General features: G+C 40.4%; 1 protein-coding gene across 1 annotated transcript in view; it reads right to left on the bottom strand.

Moving 5' to 3' along the window:
- Nucleotides 1-1,543: 1,543 nt before the first annotated feature.
- The window catches only part of PSTPIP2 (proline-serine-threonine phosphatase interacting protein 2), a 72,042-nt gene continuing 51,264 nt past the window's right edge, over nt 1,544-22,321 (bottom strand). The window contains exons 4-14 of the mRNA XM_014828965.3: nt 21,481-21,515; nt 19,142-19,248; nt 14,078-14,140; nt 9,276-9,374; nt 8,651-8,696; nt 7,606-7,685; nt 5,048-5,146; nt 4,022-4,118; nt 3,816-3,897; nt 2,674-2,708; nt 1,544-1,601 (exon numbers count right to left, since the gene is read on the bottom strand). Coding sequence (XP_014684451.2) covers nt 1,552-1,601; nt 2,674-2,708; nt 3,816-3,897; nt 4,022-4,118; nt 5,048-5,146; nt 7,606-7,685; nt 8,651-8,696; nt 9,276-9,374; nt 14,078-14,140; nt 19,142-19,248; nt 21,481-21,515 — 793 coding nt within the window. The 3' untranslated portion in view covers nt 1,544-1,551. The remainder of the gene's footprint in view (nt 1,602-2,673; nt 2,709-3,815; nt 3,898-4,021; nt 4,119-5,047; nt 5,147-7,605; nt 7,686-8,650; nt 8,697-9,275; nt 9,375-14,077; nt 14,141-19,141; nt 19,249-21,480; nt 21,516-22,321) is intronic.

The following is a 22,321-nucleotide window of genomic DNA, read 5'->3' as shown; positions in this document are numbered from 1 at the left end:
CTTGGAGCTGCCAACCCCTACCCACCCATGATCCATCACGTCCATGGTGTTGTAGAGAGCGAGTTTCACCTATGAATCTCAAGTTACGGATTTCCCATGTTCCTGCTCTGCCTCTAACATGGGCCTTACCTCTTTCCACAAGAAAGAAGGAGGCTTATGAAATGAAGAAGAAATGATGACTGGTTGTAAAGACCACTATTTGTTTTTGTAGGTCAGAAAGTTACATGTAGTTAGAGGATGGGGTATTTTATGTCTTCAATTTCCATTATCTTTTATAGCAAAGTTGCTTAAATATTAAACACATTTCTTAAGCACTTGAAGGGTTTATATTTAAATATAAATAAATACTAGCTGATTATTTCTATCTAATCAAGACAACATGGCTTCTGTCCTATCCAGCTAATTGGCTATACAACACAAAGTAGGTGTTTTTAGAGGACTGAAGACAAGCAATTTGGATGTGCTCACTTCCAAGTACTTTTCAGAGGTATAAAACACTGAAGGAAAACCACCACAGAGCCCTGTTAAAATCTTTTCTGTCACTTACTTTCATAAGTGACAGTAAATGTGACCAACACCAAACGAGGAAGGGGGGGAGAGAGTCTGTTCCACTTCTGTTATGACTTCCTGCATCTCATCCTCCCCTCTTGTCACTCTCAGGAACACACTCAGATCAGGAATATGCAAGAGGATCAACTCTTTAAGACAGTTTTTAATTAAAGTAATAAATTTTCATTGTAGACAAATTAGAACACATGGATAAACAAAAAGATAAACTATTATCTGTTTAGAAATATATCCTTTCAGACTTTTTCTTTGCTCATATATGCATATATCATCATAGCCCGAGATATACTCGTTTGGGTTAAAGAATCATACTTCATGAGGAGTTTCACTTAATATTGCTATTTTGGCTGCGGAGGTATCCTTTCACATTTCTGAAGACTGATACAGACTTGGGGTACGTTGCAAGCCCCTGAACACCAAGGAGGAAGAGTGGTCCTTGCAGCCACAGTTAGCTTAGTTCTGCTCTAGAGTTCCTGTGGTTTGCTAGTTCAGAGCAGTAATAATCTGGTGCAGGATGATCCCTATGATGCCCTTGTGTGTTTGGTGAGTGTGATATCATTTGCTTTGTTTTTATTAACTTCTTTTTACTTGACTTTTCCCCTTTTGAGAGAGGGGGGTACAATAGAGGCTAAATTACTTAAATAGTGAGGACCATGTGTGTCTTGTTTGTGAGCATTGCCTTAAATGTAGGTGTGTAATTGCCATGAAAGAGCTTAACAAGAGCACATAGAGAGTTACAGAATAATTAATGAAGTGAAAATACCCTCATTCAAATAGGTATGGAGTGGTCTCTAGTCCCCTTTCAGTTGTGGGATCCAGAGAGGCCATCCTGCAGAAACATCACACCCACCAGTGTGCCACCGTGGTGCGAGGCCTTCCTTGCTCGCAGTAGTGTTATAAAGAAGCTTCAAAGAGTTCAAAAACACAATCAACAGTCTAAATGCAACTTGATTATGTGAAAATGAAAGGTTCTTACCACTGATGTTACTGATAGATCAAGCTGTAGTCACCAATCAAAGAATAATCAGGGTCACCTGCAAAGGGCAGAATACAGAGCAACATTAAGCTAATATTTTTTCATGGTAAGCTCTTAGCCCTTTTCAAATCAAGACATTCCACTCAACGATTCTAGTGACTGCCTTTTTGCGAGAAGAAAATATACCTCGCAACAAAACCTACAAATGGTAGTCATGACTACAACCAGAGAACATTCTAGAAATCACTATTATGATTTCTTGGACCTTTTTCATCCATGCCCAGATATCAGCACCCACAGTAAATTCATCTATAAAAATAAGTCCCGCATTATCAAGTGGTAATTATGAGGCAACAAGAAATAAAATAACTTAAGTCCCTATATTACTCAACGATATAGTTTCAGCCACTACATTTTTTTTCAGCCACTACATTTTTGCTATGCTACTAAATGCAGCATCAGCTGTCTCTCCCCTCATTCCCTTGAACATAGAGAAGTATGTCTCTCTTTTATTCAAACAGTAGATATTTATTGACCACCTACTATGCACCCAGCACTATGTTAGGTGTTATGAGTGATACAGGAGAAAACAAAGTGTCTACCCTCCAGGATCTTACAATTATCCAGGGAAGACAACTAACGAAAAACAAGAAAGTGTGTGGTTCTCCCAGAGCTATCACAGGAGTTCAGACAAAAAAAGAGACCAGTGTGATTAGTGAAAGATCCAATTACAGGCAGTGTCCAAAATATATAACATTGGGTTCCATGTTTCTAGATATCTGTGCCTTCTATAAATTGTATTGCTATGTAACCCAAAGGAAACCTATTTCTAAGTTTTGCTGTTCTCATGGTCCAAGTCGAAATAATCTCTTAGATAAGACTGCCTTATAATAAGTTTCTTTCGGTGCTTCAGTAACTGAATTCTCTTGGATAAGCTATGAAATAGACCACCAATTACCAAATTCCACTCCGTGACAAAAAGTGTTATAGTGAGACTCTCCTATCAGCTTGTTCTCGTGGGAATTTGAATCCATTTACTCACTTCTCTCCCTTTATGTCAAAATTCTAGCTACTCAACCTTAAAGAAAACTTGACATAAGCACTTCCAAAGGGCTTTCTTGGTAGCATACCTGGTAAGCTTTTAGGAACTGGGAGAGGTCCTCTCCTGTAAGAAATGAAAACCAAAGTCTTTCAGATCAGTTCTCGTTACTTTCCTAATTTTCTACTTCACACTACAGACCTATCGCACTCTATTGAGATCTGGTTTCTGCTCTGGAGGGTCAAGAAAAATTCAGATGAAGCAAAAGGACGGCAGCACTGACCTCTGTGGATCTAAGTGGCAGGCATCCCACTATGCTGAGGGGCGTGCACAGTGGTCAGGAGCGCAGAGCCCTGCCCTGCAACCCTGGCAGATGGAAACCTCAGCCGCGTGGGCAAGATTTCCCGCTCTCCTTGTGCACCAGCGTCCTCTCATGTAAAATGGCAAATACAAACAGCTCCTACCTCACTGAGAGGATTAAATGAGCTAATTCATGTTAACTGTTTTGAACACACCTGGCATTCTTAAATATTGATGATAATCATGCAATTCTCCCTGAAACACTCCTTTATCTTTTTAAAAGCTGGACTGAAAATTCAATGGCTTGGACTTCAAGGTGACTGTATGTAAAACAGAAGTTTCTCTCTTCTCCTATATCAGGGACAGCAAACTTTTTCTGTAAAGGGCCAGATAGCAAAGGATTTAGGCTTTGCTGGCCACATCAGGCAACTCTGTCACAACTCGACTGAACTCTAGCGTGAAAGCAGCCATGGACAGAATGTAAATGAATGAGCGTGGTCATGTTCCAATAAAACTTGACAGATGAACACTGAAATCTGAATTTCACATAATTTTCACGTCACAAAATAGTATCCTTTTAATTTTTTTCAGCCCTTTAAACATGTAAAACCATTCTTTACTTTCAGGCCCTACCAAAATAGGCAGGTCAGACTTGATTCATGGAAGGGCCAGAGTTTGCTGACTTCTGCTCTCTATGGGCTATAAGAAAGGTGTAGGATTCCCGCATGCACATAATAATCACACTCAAGCATGATACAGTCCTCCTTGAATTACGACCAGTAAAATCCATTTAACATTTTTTCTAAAGGTGTTACTTCCAAAAATCTAGCAAATGCAGTGGCAAATATGTTCCAATTCTAATGTCTCAGAAACAAATGATAAAAACAGTTATTAAAAGTATTTTTCTTCATGTGAAAGGAAACTGGTTATTACCTTGCTACGTTAGGCCCTGTCGCCTTTCCTGGTGGGGCTGCATTCTTCTGGGGGCTGTAGAAATTCTCATACATGATGGGTGCTAGTGGAATCAAGAAACAAAACATTAAGAGGCAGATGTCTTCCATTCTCAACAACATGTGACAAGAAAGACTAAGAGAATTGCTTAAATAACACCCCACCCTCCACCCCACTGCGCCATTCACCTGGTGGTGTCTGTCCAGTTTTACGTTGATTCACAAAGTACTCAATGTCCTTCTCAATGCTGCACATTTCTAAACTCTTACGGACTTCTTCATACATCTAACAAGATGAAGATAAATCAAGGTAGGGGTATGTCCATAATAATTGTGACACGGCTTATTAAAACAGGTTTGATGAATAGCTCTTTTCCAAATTTTGTTTTGAAAAGAAAAAGAAGAAATTCCCAAGTCCAAGGCTCATATAAAGGCATTTCTCTGATGCATATCTGCTGGCAAAATTTTTTTTAAAGATAACAAGAAATGTATCCTTGTGGCAGCACAAAAACCTTGGCGGAAAGATTTTTTTAAAATACTGACAGGACAAAGACAATAGATACCAAGTCCTATGGCACAGGACCAATGCCACATAGAAATGCAAAGATAATTACTTAACTTGAGAAAAATTCTTCCAGTCAGTCCTACAGGTTTTCTGGGTGTTTAACTGTTCTTCTAAAGAGAATGTCCCATAGAAGTGAGGGTGGCTATTTCTTAGCAAAGAAGGTTGTGATAGCTTGATTCTGGTCCCTCTAAGATCTGGGCACCCCATGAGGACTGCTGTGCACAAGTTAAACCTGGATACTGACCCTGGGAACACGGGTAAAGTACATCCTGAGCCCTGGAGCGACGACTAGCCTGGCCATGGGTCAGTCTGCTTGTACTTGGTGCTGTCCTGGAGTGACCCTCTGGGACTCACATCCATGCTATGACATCTCTATCTTCCATAAATTAAACTGAATTTGGGTCTCCTTTCTCTACTCTCCTGCCCTAACTCTGAATTTCTTAAAGAGAAAGTCATGGAAGTAAAGTGGAACAGGAGTCAGGCAGGTTAGATATTTATCTGGGTCCTATTAACTCAGTGTGTGGCTTTGGGCAAGTCACTGTACCTCTCTGGGCCTCAGATGAGGGGGATGAACTAATGTCTACCATTGCTTCCACTCTAATAAATCCAACATGCACAGCCGCAATCCTCTGTGGAAGCCTCTGACTTACGTTGTCACTTGTGACACATTGTTGTGACAGCTGATTCATGTGTAACCACAATGCATTCCGAAAGAAGTTTATTCGTTCACATTCTTGAGCCTCAAACACCTACAGAAACACAACAACATGTACATACATATGGAGAGAAAGGGGGCATTTGTCTAGACTGGCTCTCACTTAAGAAACAGTGTCAATCCTCAATTATCCGTAAGCTTATTGTCCCATTTAGGGTATTCCCCCCACCACCAAGAAAGCTCATAAACTCTTACCACAGGCAAAGAATGCAAATGGAGTCTAACATTGTGTTAATGCAAACAGGATTGGCTATAGTTCTGAAGGTAAGAGGTAATGAGGAACCCAGACACCGAGTTTCTAACCTGAATTCTAGCTCACATTTCCAACTGCCTTAGGGGCATCTCCACCTGGGCAGCCTGCCAGAACCTCAGATTTAAAACTTTGCCCCCCTTCTTGTGCTCCCTGCCCCCAGGAATGAACAAATTCAATTGGCAAGATGGTCACAATTATTGAAGCTAGTTGATGAGCACATGGGGGTCCTTGCACTTGTCTTCTCTTTGTGTATGTTTGAAACTTTCCTTAATAAAAAAGTTCTTTAAAAAGTCACTGCCTGAACAATAGATTTTTGGATATAAAAAATAGAAACTTTTGGAAAATCAAGCTATTCTATAAAGTGGATGCATTCTACTCAAGAGTGGATGTTACATATTAATGTATTTTTTTAAATATTGAATACACTATTAGATTTTAAATCTTTTTATAATGTAAAACTTCAAACATATACAAGAGTAGAGTGAAAAATATAATGAATCCCCACATACCCATCACCAGCTTAAACATATATCAACTCACAACCAACTCTGTTTTACCCATATCCCTACCAATGCATCCCAACCCTGGAGTATTTTGAAACAAAAACATTATTTCACCTGTAATATTTTAGTATTTATATATAATAGAGTATATAAATTTATTTATTTTATATATAATAGTGCTTATAAATAAAAATAAATACTAAAATGGAGAAAAACATCCCTTCTATCCTCAAGTTTCTGATTTCTAAGTGTTTATATATAAATACTAAAATATCACAGTATTTTTATTATAGAATATTTCACATAGACAGAATCATAGAGAGTGATATAATAAATACCCATGTAGCAACCACCTAGCTTTGTCAAAAACTTTAGCCATATTTGTTTCAGATTCTGCTAAAGCCCCTGTGTGCTTTTCCCAATCTCTATCACCTTCCTCCTGCCCCAGAGATAACCGTCATCTTAAATTTTATCATTCCCATGCAGGTTTTTATAACATGTATGCAAATGCATGTGAAATTGCTTTGCACGTTTTTAAACCTTCTAAAAATGGCCTTATTCCAGGCTTTTCCATGCGAGTGTGGAGTCAAGGAAGTAAAGCAGGAAAGAGTGTTTTAGGAGGGAGAGAGTGACCCACAGTATCAGATGGTAAAGACAGGTCAAATAAGATTAGAAGCTGCAAAGACCCACGGGACCTCACACCAAGGGCATCACTGGTTCCTCCAAGGAGCAGCTGCAGAGCAGCAAAGCCCAGACTCAGCAGGCTGGGCCAGGCAGGGGCAATGAGGATGTGCAGACAACTCCTGCAAGAAGCCAAGCTATGAAGAGAGGAGAGGGTAGCAGACGGGAAGCAACAGCTGCTAGGTTTTAAAGGCACTAATGAGCTGAGTCTGTGTAAATAATAATAGAAGTTCACAATAAAAGAGCTGTGCACAGGTGGTGGGGGAAGGCCAGCTGGACGGGATCCTGAGCCCAGATGGTGGGAGATCTTGGTAGGACGGGAGCAGCCCCTTTTCCACCATCACCGGAGAAAAGGAGCAGAATGGGGTGTGTAGATCAGTGGTTGTCATGCTTGAATGCACATCGGAATCACCTGAGGGCTTATTAATACAGAGGTTACTGGGCCCGCTCCCAGAGTTTCTGATTCAGTGGGTCTGGAGTTCATCTGAGAATTTGCATCTCTAACAAGTTCCCAGGGGATGCTGATGCTACTTCATTTTGAGAACCACCGGTGAGAAAATGTGTAGACAGGGTGACAGAATCTTGAGGAAGTTTCCACGTACATCTTCATTTTCTCTGGATAATTGTAAGTGAGGTCATGTGCAGAAAATGAAGGGGGTCAATGGTGAAATCAAAGATGTGAAGAGAGTAAAAGATTCTAAAGCCTGCTCACCTGCCATCTGCATCTTCCTTATCGCATGGCAAGTACAGGTGAGGGTCTCAAAAAGTAATTACTTAACCATTCAACTGTTTTATATCTGTGCTCACCAAACAGAGAAAGTAAAGAGTTGGACCGCATGATCAAGATGGGGAGGAGGCAGGAAAATGAGGTTTGGAGTAAAACACTCCCTCCATCCTCCACTTAAGTTCCTGATTTCTAATTTGCCCTCAAGCAACTCTGTGAGAATCGGGGCGCTGTAATAACAGGGTGGAGCGTTTCTACAAAAGTAGACCCTCCAAGTTGTAGGAGGAAGATGCACCCCCTCCTGAGCAGCTTCCGGTTCCGGTTCCGCATACCTGGCAGGCCTTGATGTGCTCGCTCTGCCACTCTTCTCTGATCTTATCCAGCGTATTGACGTGCAGCATGTACGCCTTGTCTGCAATGGAGGGGAGGGGCCTCGGTTCAGAAACCGGAAAGGAGGGCAGCTCGCAGACCCACCACTCAGGCTCATATGTATCCCAGATGGTAAATGAAACTCGGGTTCGAGCTGCGTTGAGCTCACAAGGCCCCAATGAGCTCTGAACGTTGAAAGGCCACACTTACATCTCTCACCCTTACAACATCTTTGTGTAATAAGCCAAGGTGGGTATCACTTTCTTTTTACGCATTGAACCAGGCAATTAGCAAGAAATGCTTCAAGGAAGGAGAAGCGAAATCTGATAGGGAACCTCAGCCTGCATTTTCTTCTTCTGATTCAGTTTCAATTGCTTCCACCCCTTTTCATTTTCAGGAAAATTATCCAATGAAGGATGCAGAAAAGAGAAATAACTTGAGCCCTTAAGGGGCACCCGGTTACTTAAGTTTGGGGTTTAGAGAATTCTTAAGTGACCACGGTCATGAAAGAGTTGTCTCCTGCAGGGTACGCTGGGAATGAGAAGACTTTGCAAACGCCTGGGTTGGATCTTAGATTTCAATGATGACAAGGCCTCGAAACTTGGCGATTTCTTTCGCAGCAAAGAGTTATCAGAGCTGAAATGGGCTTTAGCTAGATGTTCCCGAGAAATCAGTGAGCACCTGATTACAAACCAGCTCCCACATAACCCTCACCATCCCCATTCAATGATATATAAGGCAGCAAGACCTAAGCAGGCAGTAGCTAGAAGCTGGTGCCTCCTTCGCTTCTTCTCACTTTCCCAGGTTCTGATTATTCCCTCCCTCCCTCTTCTCCCTTCCTTTACTTCCTTCAGTTTCTCCTTTCTTCCCTTCTGATATCTTCTTAATCCTCGTGTAGATCCATATATTCTTTATTGTAAGGTATATAAAACTACCTTTCTCAGACAGATTTAGGATGATGTAAACCTCCCCACAATCTTCCCCCATCCGTGGGAGCGGCCCCCTCACCTGAGTCTTCGACTGCAGTCTTTGAAGTTGCCAGTTTCACAAAAAGCTGTGAGGACAGAAAAGAACAAGAGATCGGAAATGCTGGGCCAGACTTCCATAGGCAAAACCGATCTAAAAGTGTGACTGTGAAGAGACAACTTCTAGTCCACGTCTTACCTATGTTTCTCTCATGAGCAAATCATTCAACTTGCCCTCTAATCTTATCATCATTGGAAAATACCCATCAAGCATCTTGCCCTATGTCTTCCTAAAGATGTACCTCTTCCCTCTGGTTGCTGACAATCTTATATCCAGATTTTATAAAATTAAATTTATAATACACCCAAGCAAGGGGCAGCCTGGCTACAAAGAATACTTGAGTTGAATTTTAAAGAAAGATGAAAAAATCAGAACCCCTTCCAACTTCTTCTCATCCTCTTCCCTCCCACCTAGGCATGCTTCTCTAGCTCTTTCCCAACCCCCAAAATGTGACAAGGGTTTTTCTGGTTCAGAGGACCCTAATGGCCCAAAGGAAGATTCTTGCCAGGACTTAAAGTGTAAGCCATTTTTTATTAAGATTATTAGTTGGTTTTAGCTTGATATATGTAAGTCTCAGATTTTTCAAACTGTCAGCTCTCCTAGGTACCTTTTCTTGTTGCTTCGGGTTTACCAAGTTGGCACTCCGATGGACAGCCTGCTCTGCTTCATCTTTGTCCCGGCATTTCTGCTCATAGTTCTTCTTTGCCTTTATTGTAAAGAAGACCGAAACGGGTGAACAGAAGGTAACTGTGAAGCAGCTGCCCTAGCCCACCAGGCCCAGCAAAGAACAGGGCACCCTGATTAGGGCTGTGATCACCACTAGACCATGGGTTCTCAGAGGGCAGATGCTCTTTCTTATCTATCTTTGGAAGGTCTCTAGTCCTTTTCCAAATTCTGTATGTAGTGGCAACTTGATCAAGGAAGTAATCACTCCTATTTGGCAAACACAAAGTACACGACTTTAAAAATTGACTGAAGCAAAAGAATTTGAAATAGGCGAAATCAAAATACTTACATAACTATAAGATGTGTAATCCAACATTTATGTAACATTCATAACCCTCAGAGTTTAGATGCAATCACTTGCTCATGGTAATTATAATTATGCTTCAATATTCTAATGTGCCTCACCATAGCACATGGACAGTGGGGAGGCCATCAATCCCATCATTTCTGTCACTTAAGGACAGTCATGTTCCTTTTTGTTTTAAAGGGTTCTGTTTTAGCTAATATAAAAGTAGGTCATGATCCATCCTGTGCTACCATTACTACCAGCAGTATGGAAACTTCACAAACTATAGTTAGTGAATCAGATAATTTTCTGTTTCAACTATTGAAGCAAGGACTTGTTCAAACAGAGCAAAGCTGTGAATCATACAGCTAATAAATAAAAATGGTGACCCCTCCAAAAATGCTTGACTAAGAATGAAGACTCCTTTGTAGAGATGGTTTGTGCTGATGAAATATTTCATGCTTCCCTACATTTCTCAGCATCCCCTGCAATTCAGTTCGGGTTAACCTTTAGTAAACAACCTTTCAGTTCCCCCTCTAGGCTATATACACAGAAATAAAAGTTCATATCTTTTCGTAATTGCACGTAGGATATTTATGCAACAATTCTTATACAACATCTTGTAGACATTTCTCTGTATCATGCATGATCCCTGTAGGTGAACACTTTTAATGGTTGTAAATACACACACATATATATATGTATATATTTGCTATAATTTTCTTAACCAAGTCTCTGTTGGTGCACATTGATCTTATTTCCGTTTTTTATAACATAAAAATACTCTGATTTTATTTTGGGTAGTGTGAATTTAATATACAGGTCAAATTCCTAGAAATATAATTGTTTGGTCGAAGAGTATACATACATTCAACTTCCTTCCAAAATGGCTGCACCAATTTATACTCCCCCACTACTGTATGGGAGTACTTGTCCTCACAATGACCAACACCGAGCTTAAACAGTATTTTTAACCTTTTACAATACTAGAGGTGAGAATGTTAGCATATTGTTGTTTTATTCATATTTATTTCATTACTACTGAGGTGGTATATCTTTTCTACTTCATATCTTTTACCAGCTTTTCTAGTGGAGCATTCTTTAATTGGTTTTTAAGAACTGGGTCTGTATTAGGAACACTGACTGGTTATAAGTTATATTAGTTACAAATATTTTTCCTTATTTGCCATCTTTCTTGAAACTGTGTATAAGAATTTTTTTATCAAGAAGTTTTAAATTTTAATGTTGTCAGTTATTAATCTTTCTCTGTCTTTATTTTTTAATGATGTGTTAAGCGTTCTTCTCTCTGTTGCTACATAGTCTTCATAATTGTATTTTAAAAGGCTACATAATTTATTTGCTCTTTCTCCATTTTTTGGTCACTAAATCACTTACACTTTTCATTACTATAAGCAATGAACAAGTTCATGCCTTTGTTTTTTTTTATTTTGGATGATTTTCTGAAGGAATCTTAACGTAAGATTAATGTGGAATGATCACATTTATGGTTCTAAAGGCATATCACAAAATACTATTTTAAAACATTAGATGGGCTTCTGGGATGATGGAACAGATATACTTTTCCCTCTTCCTCCACACAAGTACAACTAAAACCCCTGGATATTTTATATAAAACAAATATAAGACTCTGAAAGGTGGAAAGAAGAAGGCAGATTAGCTAGTGACTTTGGTCTCAGAAAACTGACCTAGAAGTGAATTCCCTGAGTTTTCTTTTTGCCTCATACATTACAGACTGGCTGCCAAAGAAGCAGGCAACCAGGAAACAACAGTAGGCACTGACACACTGACACACACACACACACACACACACACACACACACACACACACACAAAGTCCCAACAAAAACCTGCTCTCTCTAAACAACAGACCAGAAAAAAGGCAGCCTAGCAGGACAGGAACCCTTAGGAAATAACCATTCTACTGCAGCCAAACACCACATAAAATACTGTGGCCCCACCCCCCACACATCGAGCAAATGCCAAGTGGAGAGTCTAGATTTCCACCCTCACCAGGTGGCAATGAAGCATCCAGCTCTCTGCCAATGTGGTGTCAGAGAAGGACAAATAGGGAATTGGAATTTTCATTCCCACCAGAGGTAACAAAGACCCACACACGGTGCCAGTGGAAACCACGTGGGGAACCTGGAATTCTACCATCCCACCTGGCAGTAAAGATGTGCACCTCCTCCCTGCTGGGGTAATGTCAGAGGAGGTCTAGTGGAGAGTCAGAACTGTGACCACCTCCCACCAGTAACAAGGCTACACCCACCCTGTGGGGTCAGTGGAGATCAAGGGGGGGAACCTGGACTTTTACCTTCATATTGCAGTAATGAAGTGGTACCTCACCTCATTCTGCTAGAGTGATGTCAAAGGAAGCCAGCTAAAACATAAGATTTAAATAAGATCCAGTCTTGTAACATTATACCTCAAATGTCCAAAATCAATTGAATATCACTTATCATTCCAAGAACCAGGAAGATCTCAAACTGAATGAATAAGAACCATCAACAGATACCAACATCAAGATGGCAGAGATGTTAGAATTATCTGACAATGATTTTAAACCAGCCATCATAAAATAATATTCAACAGGCAATTACAAACACACTTGAAACAAATGAAAAAAATAGATAGTCTTGGCAAAGAAATAGAAAAGCTCGGCAAAGAAATAGAAAAGCTCAGCAAAAAAATAGAAAGTATACAGAAGAAACCAAACAGAAATTTTAGAACTGAAAAATAAACTAACTGAAATTTAAAAAACTCAATGGATAGGCTTAAGAAAAGAATGGAAGAGAAAGAAGAAAGAATTGGCAAACTGGATAATAGAACAAGGGAAATTACCTTATCTGAACAACAGAGAGAAAATAGGCTGAAAAAAATGAACAGAGCTTCATGGACCTTTGGCACAATAACAAAGTATCTAACATTCGTGTCCTTGGAATCCTAGGAGAGGAGAGTGAGCTGAAAAAGTACTTAAAGAAATAATGGCTGAAAACTTTCCAAATTTGGCAAGAGATATAAACCTACAGATTCAAGAAGTTGATCAAACCCTAAACAAGATAAACCCAAAGAAATCTGTGGCATGACACATGGGTGACTTTCCGAAAACGTAAAACAAAGAAAATATCCTAAAACAGAAATGACACCGTACCCATAAAGGAAAATTAACTTGAATTACAGATTTCTTATCAGAAACTATGGAGGCCACAAGGAAGTGGCACAACACATTTCAAGTACTGAAAGAAAAAAACTGTCAACACACAATCCTATATCCAGTGAAAGTATCCTTTAAGAATGAAGTGGAAATCAAGACATTCTCAGATGACGGAAAAACTAAGATATTTGTCACTAGTGGACCTATCCTGAAGAATGGCTAAAGGAAGTTCTTTCAACAAAAAGAAACTAAAAGAAGAAACCTTGGAACACCAGAAGGAGAAAAGAATGGGTAAATACAATAATCTTTCTTTCTCCTCTTGAGTTTTCCAAATTATTTTTGACAGTTGAAGCGAAAATTATAACACTGACATGGCTCTAAATTAAGGTAGAGGAAATAGTTAAGAAAATTATATTTCAGTAAGGCTTTCTCTTTAATTGTGAGAAAGGTTGCCCCAGATATAAAAGGTCTGGGAACAATCATATATGAACCAACACTATTTCTGCATTACCCTGACATCATTCCCTATTTATCAACTGCTTTTGAGGTGATCTGCATCAAAGAAAGAAAGAATGCAAAACAGACTGCATATGCCATCAACATTGGTGGCACTTTCTTTTTTGACAGGGTTACCAGATATCATGTCATAGTCATAGCATGTCATGATGATACTTCTGTACAAAGATGGAGTCATAGATATTCCAATAGCAGAGTTCATTGTATCCCAAGTTAAAAGATTCATAAAAAGCTACAGTGAGGTCCCCAGCAACTTGTCTTAGCTCTGTCTTGTTAAGCACTTTTTTATAAATTACTTAAAGGAAAGAAGGTTTTTACAGTTTGCAGATATCTTAAAACAGGAAGAGGTCACTCAATAAAATAGGTAAGAAATCAAGATTCTAAATAGTCACAGGGAAAAACCTCAAATCCAACAAGATAAACAGTATATGCTTTTGTGTCTTGGCCTGAAATATTTAAATTGACTTGCTGTACGCTCCCAGGTTACCAGAAAGATAACATCACTGTGTTTCCTGTATCTGGTTTCATCCTCAATGTTTCCAACACCTTAAAAAGAAGAAGAGTCAAACCACCGAAGGTTGTTTTCTCTAAAACACTAATAAATAATGACATTATTGAAATGTTATTTTCAGGAATATACTCATACACAGCACAGGATTTCAGAAAATGTCAGCTTTACAAAGAAAGGCAATAGAGCGTGACTCACATCCATGGTTTTCTTGAATTGTAAGCTCTTTTGTTTATGAGCAGCATCCATGATAAGCTCTGTCTGTGAAGAGAGCAGAAGCACTATTAATAATAAAAACAGAAATTATTGTGAATATCAGCTTGAGAGCTAAGGGTTCAGTAAGGCCTATCTCATTTTGTCCTCACATAACCCAGTGGGTACATGTGGTATTTATTGCTCCCATTTCACAAACAAGGAAACTGCAGCACAGAGAGGTTGAACAATCTGTCCAAGGTCTTATGGCTGGTTAATGGTGGGGTCCTTCTTTGAACTTGGGCAGCTACCATTGAGAATCATTGATCACTTTAGAGCAGTCTTGTCAATAAATCTGGAATCGAGGAACTTTGGTTTAGGGGCCGGCCCCATGGCTGAGTGGTTAAGTTTGCACACTCCACTTTGGTGGCCCAGGGTTTCACTGGTTCAGATCCTGGGCGTGGACACGGCACTGCTCGTCAGGCCACACTGAGATGGCGTCCCACATGCCACAACTCGAAGGACCCATAGCTAAAATATACTACTGTGTACTAGGGGGACTTGGGGAGGAAAAAAAAAAAGGGAACTTTGGTTTCAAAAAGGGAATTTAAAACTTTTGTTAAGGTGCCATTTATATTTTAAGAGAGGTCTTTATTCTGTAAGCTTATGTCAGCAATTAAATTAGGGACTCACAAACATTCACTACTGTGGCGTCCATCAATGACACACCCGTAACCAGCAAGGAGCCAAGGCAGTATGAAGGGAAGAATGGTTTGAGAACAGCTAAAAGAAGTTGTTCTACTCTTCTCTGTCTAAGCCAGGAAAGGGAAGCTACTCTGTCAAGTTCACGTGGGAGCAATTTCTTTGTTGTGGCTGTGACATTAATACTTTCATTAGTAAAAATAATGGAACTAATAATAAAAATGTTCATCTCAGATATAATAATAGTAGCTCCCATTTATCAGGCATTATGTGCTAAGCAGTTTTCATGTATCACAACAACTGTGAGTACTCATATCCCCATTTTCTGGACAGTAAACTGAGATAGATTAATTTACCCAAGGTGACAGTCTCAGCATGCAGGAGACTTGGGATTCAGGCACAGCCTGACTCCTGTGCCCTCGTTCCTAGTCATTACCCTAAACTACCATTATCCTTATGATAGCTTTATAAAACCAAACCAATACATAAAAGACCAAGAGATGCAATACTTCAAAATGAACTATGACATTGCTCTTGCGTAAAATGATAAAATGCGAAATAATAATATTGAAAATTAAATTAAAATGTGGTTTCTTTTTCTTCTGGAAAATTACGTTTCTGTCTGTTAACATAACACACAAACATGGTTGGATAGATTTTCAGGATATCTGGACGGAATATTTGGGATGGTCTCACTTCAAATATGAGCATGCTGGCACTGGCCCCGTGGCATAGTGGTTAAGTTCAGCACACTCCACTTTGGTGGCTCAGGTTCATGGGTTCAGATCCCGGGTACGGACCTACACCGCTTGTCAGCCATGCTTTGATGGCAACCCACATATAAAGTGGAGGAAGATTAGCACAGATGTTAGCTCAGGGATAATCTTCCTCAGCAAATATATACATATGAGCGTTGTGAGAATACATGAAATTCCTTTGGGGGAGCCCCAAGGGGCCCTCAGAGAACCAAGCAGTCATCTTCCAGCCCAGCTGAAAGTGAGGGACCAGGAGGTGGTCATACACCTGCTAATGGTGAAGACACCATAGTCAAAGAGAACAGACAGGGCTGCAACATGAGCCCCACGTGGAAAGACTCATGGGCAGATCCTTGTCATCATAGACAGGTGTGGTGTGGTGCATGTGTCCCTCTGCTAGGAGGAGAAACTGGGTTTACTTATTTAGTTAAGAGTTGCTGATTTTCCCAGGCTCCACAGAGCAGACTGGTTAGCAATGTGTCTATTCTGTGGTCCTTTCTAGTCTGAAGAGACACACTGCCATTCTTCTAGTTTGGAAGCTGCTACTCTTTTATATTTATGGCCCAAGTCACGCCTCCTATCACCAAGTCCTACAGATGGTAACCTGCTTCAACACCTCTCAGGTGGTCATAAAGTTCTATAAGCCAAAGCTTTTCACTTCATATCAGTCCTCTCTCTGCCTTCAAGGATTCCTGGCATCTGTATGTCAGCAGGATCTTAGAGAGCAGCAGTCCAACCCTCTAACCTGACAAGTATGACCCTGGGTGCCGAGAGGTGATATCCTTTGCTCATGCTGCTGACACCAAGTCCAGCCCTGTCTGCCACACCACCTCGCTTTAAGTCTTCTCATGCCCAGGTTCACTGATAGGGTGACCTCCTCGTGGTGACCCCAGTAAGTCAAGGGTTCTCATTCAGGTCCCCTTGAAGAAGTGTTTCTTTTAGGACTTGAGACTTTCTGCTCAGACCATAGCCAATGGAAATTTGATATTGTTTGATAACACAAAGTGTAAAAACACAATCACCTCTGCTATAAGATGGGGAGAAAAAAGCGGGGATGGGCAAAGGAAGAAGAAATTTATAAATGACCCTGCAGAAAATTATTGAAATAGCTGCTTAGTGGTCTGTCTACCCACACTCAGACTGTATTCTGAAAACTGGACGTATCACTATGTTACCAAGGAGGTTTCTTTCTTTGGAGATTGCTCTCTACACGGGCAGACCAAGCTATGATCATCTCAATCTTACTTGAGATGGTAAAACAGAAAGTGGACCAGAGGAGAGCGTGACTGACCATGTGCTGTCTTTGTCACGCTTGGGACATTCTGGGCTGAGGAAGGAACCTCAGTACCCTACAACGTCAAGACTCCTGAGAATGGCTCCTAAGACCCCTCCCTACCACGCCAGCCCCCAGGGATGAGAGCCTTATCTCACCTATACTGCCTTTCACTCTGCCGTTTTAGCTTCAACATCACTTCCTCCAGGAGTCCTCCCCAGCCCCATAGATTAGGTTAGGTGTCCCCACTGTATATGCAGGTGGAACCTTCACTTCCCCTACCATTTAAGGCTCATCACACTTTATCATGATTACTAAGTCAGGTCAGTCCCTCTGGCCAGGCTCAGTGAGGGAAGGATGACCATGTCTGTATTGCTGACCACCCTCGGAAAACATTAGTTGTGTAAGTGAGTGCACCATCAACTTCTGAGCAGTCATTCCACCTGCACTTCCCCTACCCCAGTTTATCAGCATGGCTTTCCTTAATAAGTGGAAATGACTTAATTTCCAAGAAGTGAAAGACCAAAGCATGTAGAGTTTGACCAGTGAAAATGAGAAGTTGGCATTGACACATTTTCTCCCAAAGTCTGATTTTTTTTAAAGTATCTAAATACGGAAGTGGTACAACCCAGAGTTTATTGTGACATGAGTAATTACAAACTTATTTAAAAACTTTGGACTTTTCAAAGAAAGCTTGGAAGATATTTTCCTGCTGCAGAGAGCACATGCAATTTAGGGAGCTTGGGTGAGGTGGTGGATTGAGCACAGGGTCCACTCTTGCTTAAGAGAATTCAGAGGACGTTCTTCTAGCTGTGAGAATTTGGTCTTTGTAACTTGTTAGGAGGGGAAGTTTCAGAAGCCTTGCAAAATTAACAAAACTCTCCCTGAAATAACTAGGGCAACAGAGGGCACTTGAAAATGTGAGGAAATGACCTTCCTCTCCTCTTAGTGGAAATCATGTGTGCATAGACTCTGGTTGTCTAAGGCATTTGGCTTCTGAAAAATTGGATTCCTCTAGATAGGTGGACAGGGTTGGCAATGTCAGCCAAAAAGAGTTTGGCCATCCAATGGGTGGGTGTAACATACATATTATTTGTGCTCTGAAAAATACTTTGGGCCAGGTGCACCCCTCAAACCTGATAGATGAAGCTTGAGTGTGTGTGAAAGCACTTGCTATGGTGTTCCTTAAATGTTAGTTTCTGCACTTCTTTCTTGGTAGGAAGCACAGCGGTAAGAGCAGCTCATGAAATGACAATAGAGGTAAGACAGTCAGGATCTTAAGATGCTGCCACCCACTCCAAATGTCAAGTGGCCACCAAGGAAGATGGAATAGACTCTGACTTGGAACCACAGGCAAAGGTGCTGAGACTGAGGTATGGGTATAATCAGCCTTAACAGCTGGATGTTTACTGAATACACACATGGCAGACAATGACCTTGGGACAGTAAAGGATGAGGAAAGGTGTCCAAAAAACCCATGCAGAGCTGTCCATGGAGACCTGGGTGGAAATCTTTGAATGCTATATAGGGAAGAGCTTGTCCCCTACATGAAGCTGGGTTCCAGCCTTGGAGACCAGACATAAAAAAGAAATTCTGAAAGGGCCCTACTGGGCTGCCAGGCCAACCTGAATATATAAGGTTTTTAGGAACAAAATAGAAGGGAGACAAAATAGTTGCTGGTCTAGTCTAAGGAACACTTTAATATAAATCTAGACTTCTTTTCTTGATCCTTATAACTTCGGAAATGTTTGCCAGTTTTATTGACACTTGTTCACGTCCATCTCCTTCCATGTAGTTGGCCAGAGTAAACGCCACCAATGAAAAAGAGCCTATGCACATCTGCTTTGAGAACAAAAAGGACTTGGAATTCCCAGGGCCTCAGCTTCCCTATTTGTAAAATAGGGTGTTGGGACATTATGGTCTCCAAGGAGAATGTGAGTCTCCTCCACTTCTTACCCTTCCCTACTGCCTTGTCCAGGAGGAGGAGTGTGGTCTGGGAGTCCCCCAGCTCGGATGTGCTAGACTCTACTGAAGACAGAGGGGTTTCCCTTTCTAATCATAGTTTGAATGGTAGCAGCAGATATGAAAAGAAGAGGAAGGCAGACTGGACCCCTGAATCCTGCAAGAATTGAAAAAGAACTGGTCTGGGGTGCAAATGCACGCAGAGGCATAACCATCTAGATTGAGTCCCCACATGGTTCCCCAACAAATAATCTCATAGGTTAAAAGAAGAGCGTGGCTGCATGAGGGCAGGAGCAAGTCAAGGGGTTTAGTGAACAAACAAGCCTGGAGTTTTCTGCCAGAGGTAAAGCAACATCTTAATATGTATGCAAACCCGACCTTTTTCTGTTGTAGCTTTTGCTTTTCCCTGAATTCTTCCATCTTCCTGGCCTCTTCCCTTAAGGTCTGTGCAAGCTGAATGTGACATTGTGCCACATTGTCTACCTCTGTAAAAAGAATTTAAAAAATAAAATAAACAAGATCTACATACATCTGAATTCAAGTATATAGAATCACACAAAATTTAAAAATATACTCAAAACACTGGAGCAAGTGGTAAATTAACCTACTTCATTCAGTCGCCAACATTTGTTGAGCCCCTCCATGTGCCCAGCATTGCCCTGGACACCAAGGCCAAGGCTAGCAAATCTTTAGCTTAGCCTCCTACCAGTAATGGTTCCTAACCTAGTGTATGCCCAGGGCTGGGAAGAAAAACACTGCCAAGGCCCCAGCGCGTGGAGCTTACACGCTAGGAGACATTACTGAACCTGCTACAATGTCAAATTCGATCCTTATTTCTCATTAAATGACTCGGTCTTTTCATCTCTAACATCTCATGAGCCTGAGCATTTGTAAGAAAGGTCATACACCAAAACTGTGGTCCCCAATAGTTATCTCTGGATAGAAAGATTATTGGTGATTTTTTCGCCTTATTTTCTAAGATCTTTGCAATGAGCATGGCTTACCATGCCCATTTATAGTAGGAAAACTAAAATTTTTATTTTACTTGTTCTAAGAAAACAAATTGAAACATAGCATTAAAGCTAGAAAGACTGACGGATCTGATCTAAGAAAAAACTTTAAACTTGTATGTGTCAAAATAACCTTGGTTAGAAGATACATGAAAAAACTGGAAAAACATTTTCAATTTATATTAACAGATTAAATAGCTATATTAAAAGAGCTTTCACAAATCGAAAGAAATAAATGTACTCCAATATAAAAAACTAAAGAATATGAACTTTTAAAAAGATTGTCTAAATGGCCAATAAACATTTGAAAATATATTCAGCTTTAAAACTACTGAAAAAATTGCAAAACTTTGAAACTCAGAAATATACAGTTTTTTACCTTTTAGTTTGGTAACATTTTAAAAGCGTGAAAACTCTTGGTATTGGCAAGTATGGGGCAAAACAACACTGCTGGTGGGGGGAAATCAGCACAACCTTTCTGGAGGAAATTTGGCATTTTGTAGAATCAAAAATTTTAAACGTAAAAGAATGAGGCAGATCTATGTGAACTGAAATGGAAAGATGTCTACATACATTACCAAGTGAAAAGGCAAATAGTAGAGAGATGTGTATAGTATGATCTCATTTATATAAAAGCTCACTCTTGTTTATGTGTGTGTGTGTCTGTCTGCAATTAAAAGAGAGAAAGAAAGAGAATTGTAAATACACAGAAAAAAGTCTGGAAAGATACATACCAAACTGCTAGCATGATTAAAATTTGATATTTTCATTTTAAAAACATATGCTCTGGCCCCACCCCATAGATTCTGAACCACTGCTATGGTATAATCCTATTTATTTATATGAATAGATACCTATGTAGTATACATATATATATGTTTAATTGGATAAAAAAGTCTGGAGGCATATTCAACAATAACTGCTTATCACTAAGAAGTGGAAATTGGGGTGTTTTCTTTATAGTTAGTTATTTTACCTTCATTGTCTCATTTGAATTTTTAAGATAAATATATATTATTTTAATAAGAAGAAAATGAAACTATTTTTGGTGAGGGGAAAGAAAATAAGTAAAGTAACAGCAAATATGAATGCTTAGGAGACCCAGCCTATGCTGCAGTCCCCTCAGGCCACACCAAGGTTGGCCTTGCAGTGCATATAAGGCACATGGAAAGACGCTATCCCCACCTTGAGAAATGTATTCATTGATTCATTAAAGAGGGAAGAGGACACCTTCTATGGGAAAGTTAAAATGAATATTTATTTAGCTCACCTTTACAAAGGTCTGGAACTACTCAACTGGCTACAGAAACACTTTGAGCACAAACCATGGACACTATGTCTTGTTAAAATCATTAGTTTGGAAGCACCAAGTGTTCTGAAGAACAGAAAGCCCTTAAGGCAGTTTCTGAGTCACAGGCCCGGGGAATACTAGAACTGGGCAGGACTCCTTGAAGATCAAAGTACCAGGGCCTCCCCCTGGGTTTCACATGTGGGAACCACTGCTCTAAGTCAGTCAAATGCACATCATCACACGCAGGTGTGGGGGGGTCTCAGCTCATTTCAGTCCTGCAGGGCTACTTCTCAGTTTAGGAGTTGCTTTAATTTGTTTTTCACCCAATATGTGATCACCGCTCAAATTGAAACCCACCTTTGATGACAGACACAGATTGCCAAGGACAGCAAATACATTTTTAAAGAATCACTTACGCTGCTTGAAGACTTCAAGGGCCCGCTTCAGGGTGCTAAGAAAACAAGCATATATATAATTTCAGTTCTGGAAACTGGCTGTACAATCATATTGTAATGCTCTGCTTGCTTCTCTCTGCCCACATCTTCACTTACAGCCCACAGACTAATCTTTGCCTGTGAGCTTAAGAAGACAGCAACAGATCAAAACCTCTTCAGTCCAGTCTCCTCTTTCTTACTCTCTCAACAGCAGGCACAAGTATCATAAATTCTTCACTGTCCACCTGGGTAGAGCAAGAAGCCAAAAGTCTTCATGCTTCATTTCTCCCAGTGATAATATAGGAGTTATGGTCCCTTTCTCATAAGAAAATCAGTCACTCTTTAAAGTATGGTAATTAGAAATATGGATACAAGCTAATACAGGAAGAATTCAGATTCTGGCTCCTGATCACCTCCTTTTCCATCCATTCCTCAGTCATCACATACTTATCGAGCATAAACTATGGGCCAGGCATTGTGTCAGATGTTGGTGATTCAATAGTATAAGACGGACATCATCCCAGACCTGAGTCTAATGGAGGAGACAGATGTTAAACACATTGTGTTAGTGTTCTATTGATGAATAGCAAGCTACCAGAAATTTAGCAGCTTAGAACAGTACACAGTTACTATCGCAGTTTTGGTGGAGATTGTGACTCATTTTTCATACCTTCTCTCAATTCCCCTTCCTCTCTCTTATAGCCCCTTGCTCCTCCTCCCTCACGGCTCCCCCTGCCCAGGGTCTTAGTTCTTCCCCGTCCTACACATCCTTAAGTAAACCTCCTTCAGAGGTGACTTGGCCCCGGGAATTTTCTTGCTCATT

This window comes from Equus asinus, chromosome 7, assembly GCF_041296235.1.
Source record: "Equus asinus isolate D_3611 breed Donkey chromosome 7, EquAss-T2T_v2, whole genome shotgun sequence".
NCBI lineage: Eukaryota > Metazoa > Chordata > Mammalia > Perissodactyla > Equidae > Equus > Equus asinus.
Note: the sequence above shows the minus strand (reverse complement) of the source record. Positions and strands in the feature narration are given on the sequence as shown.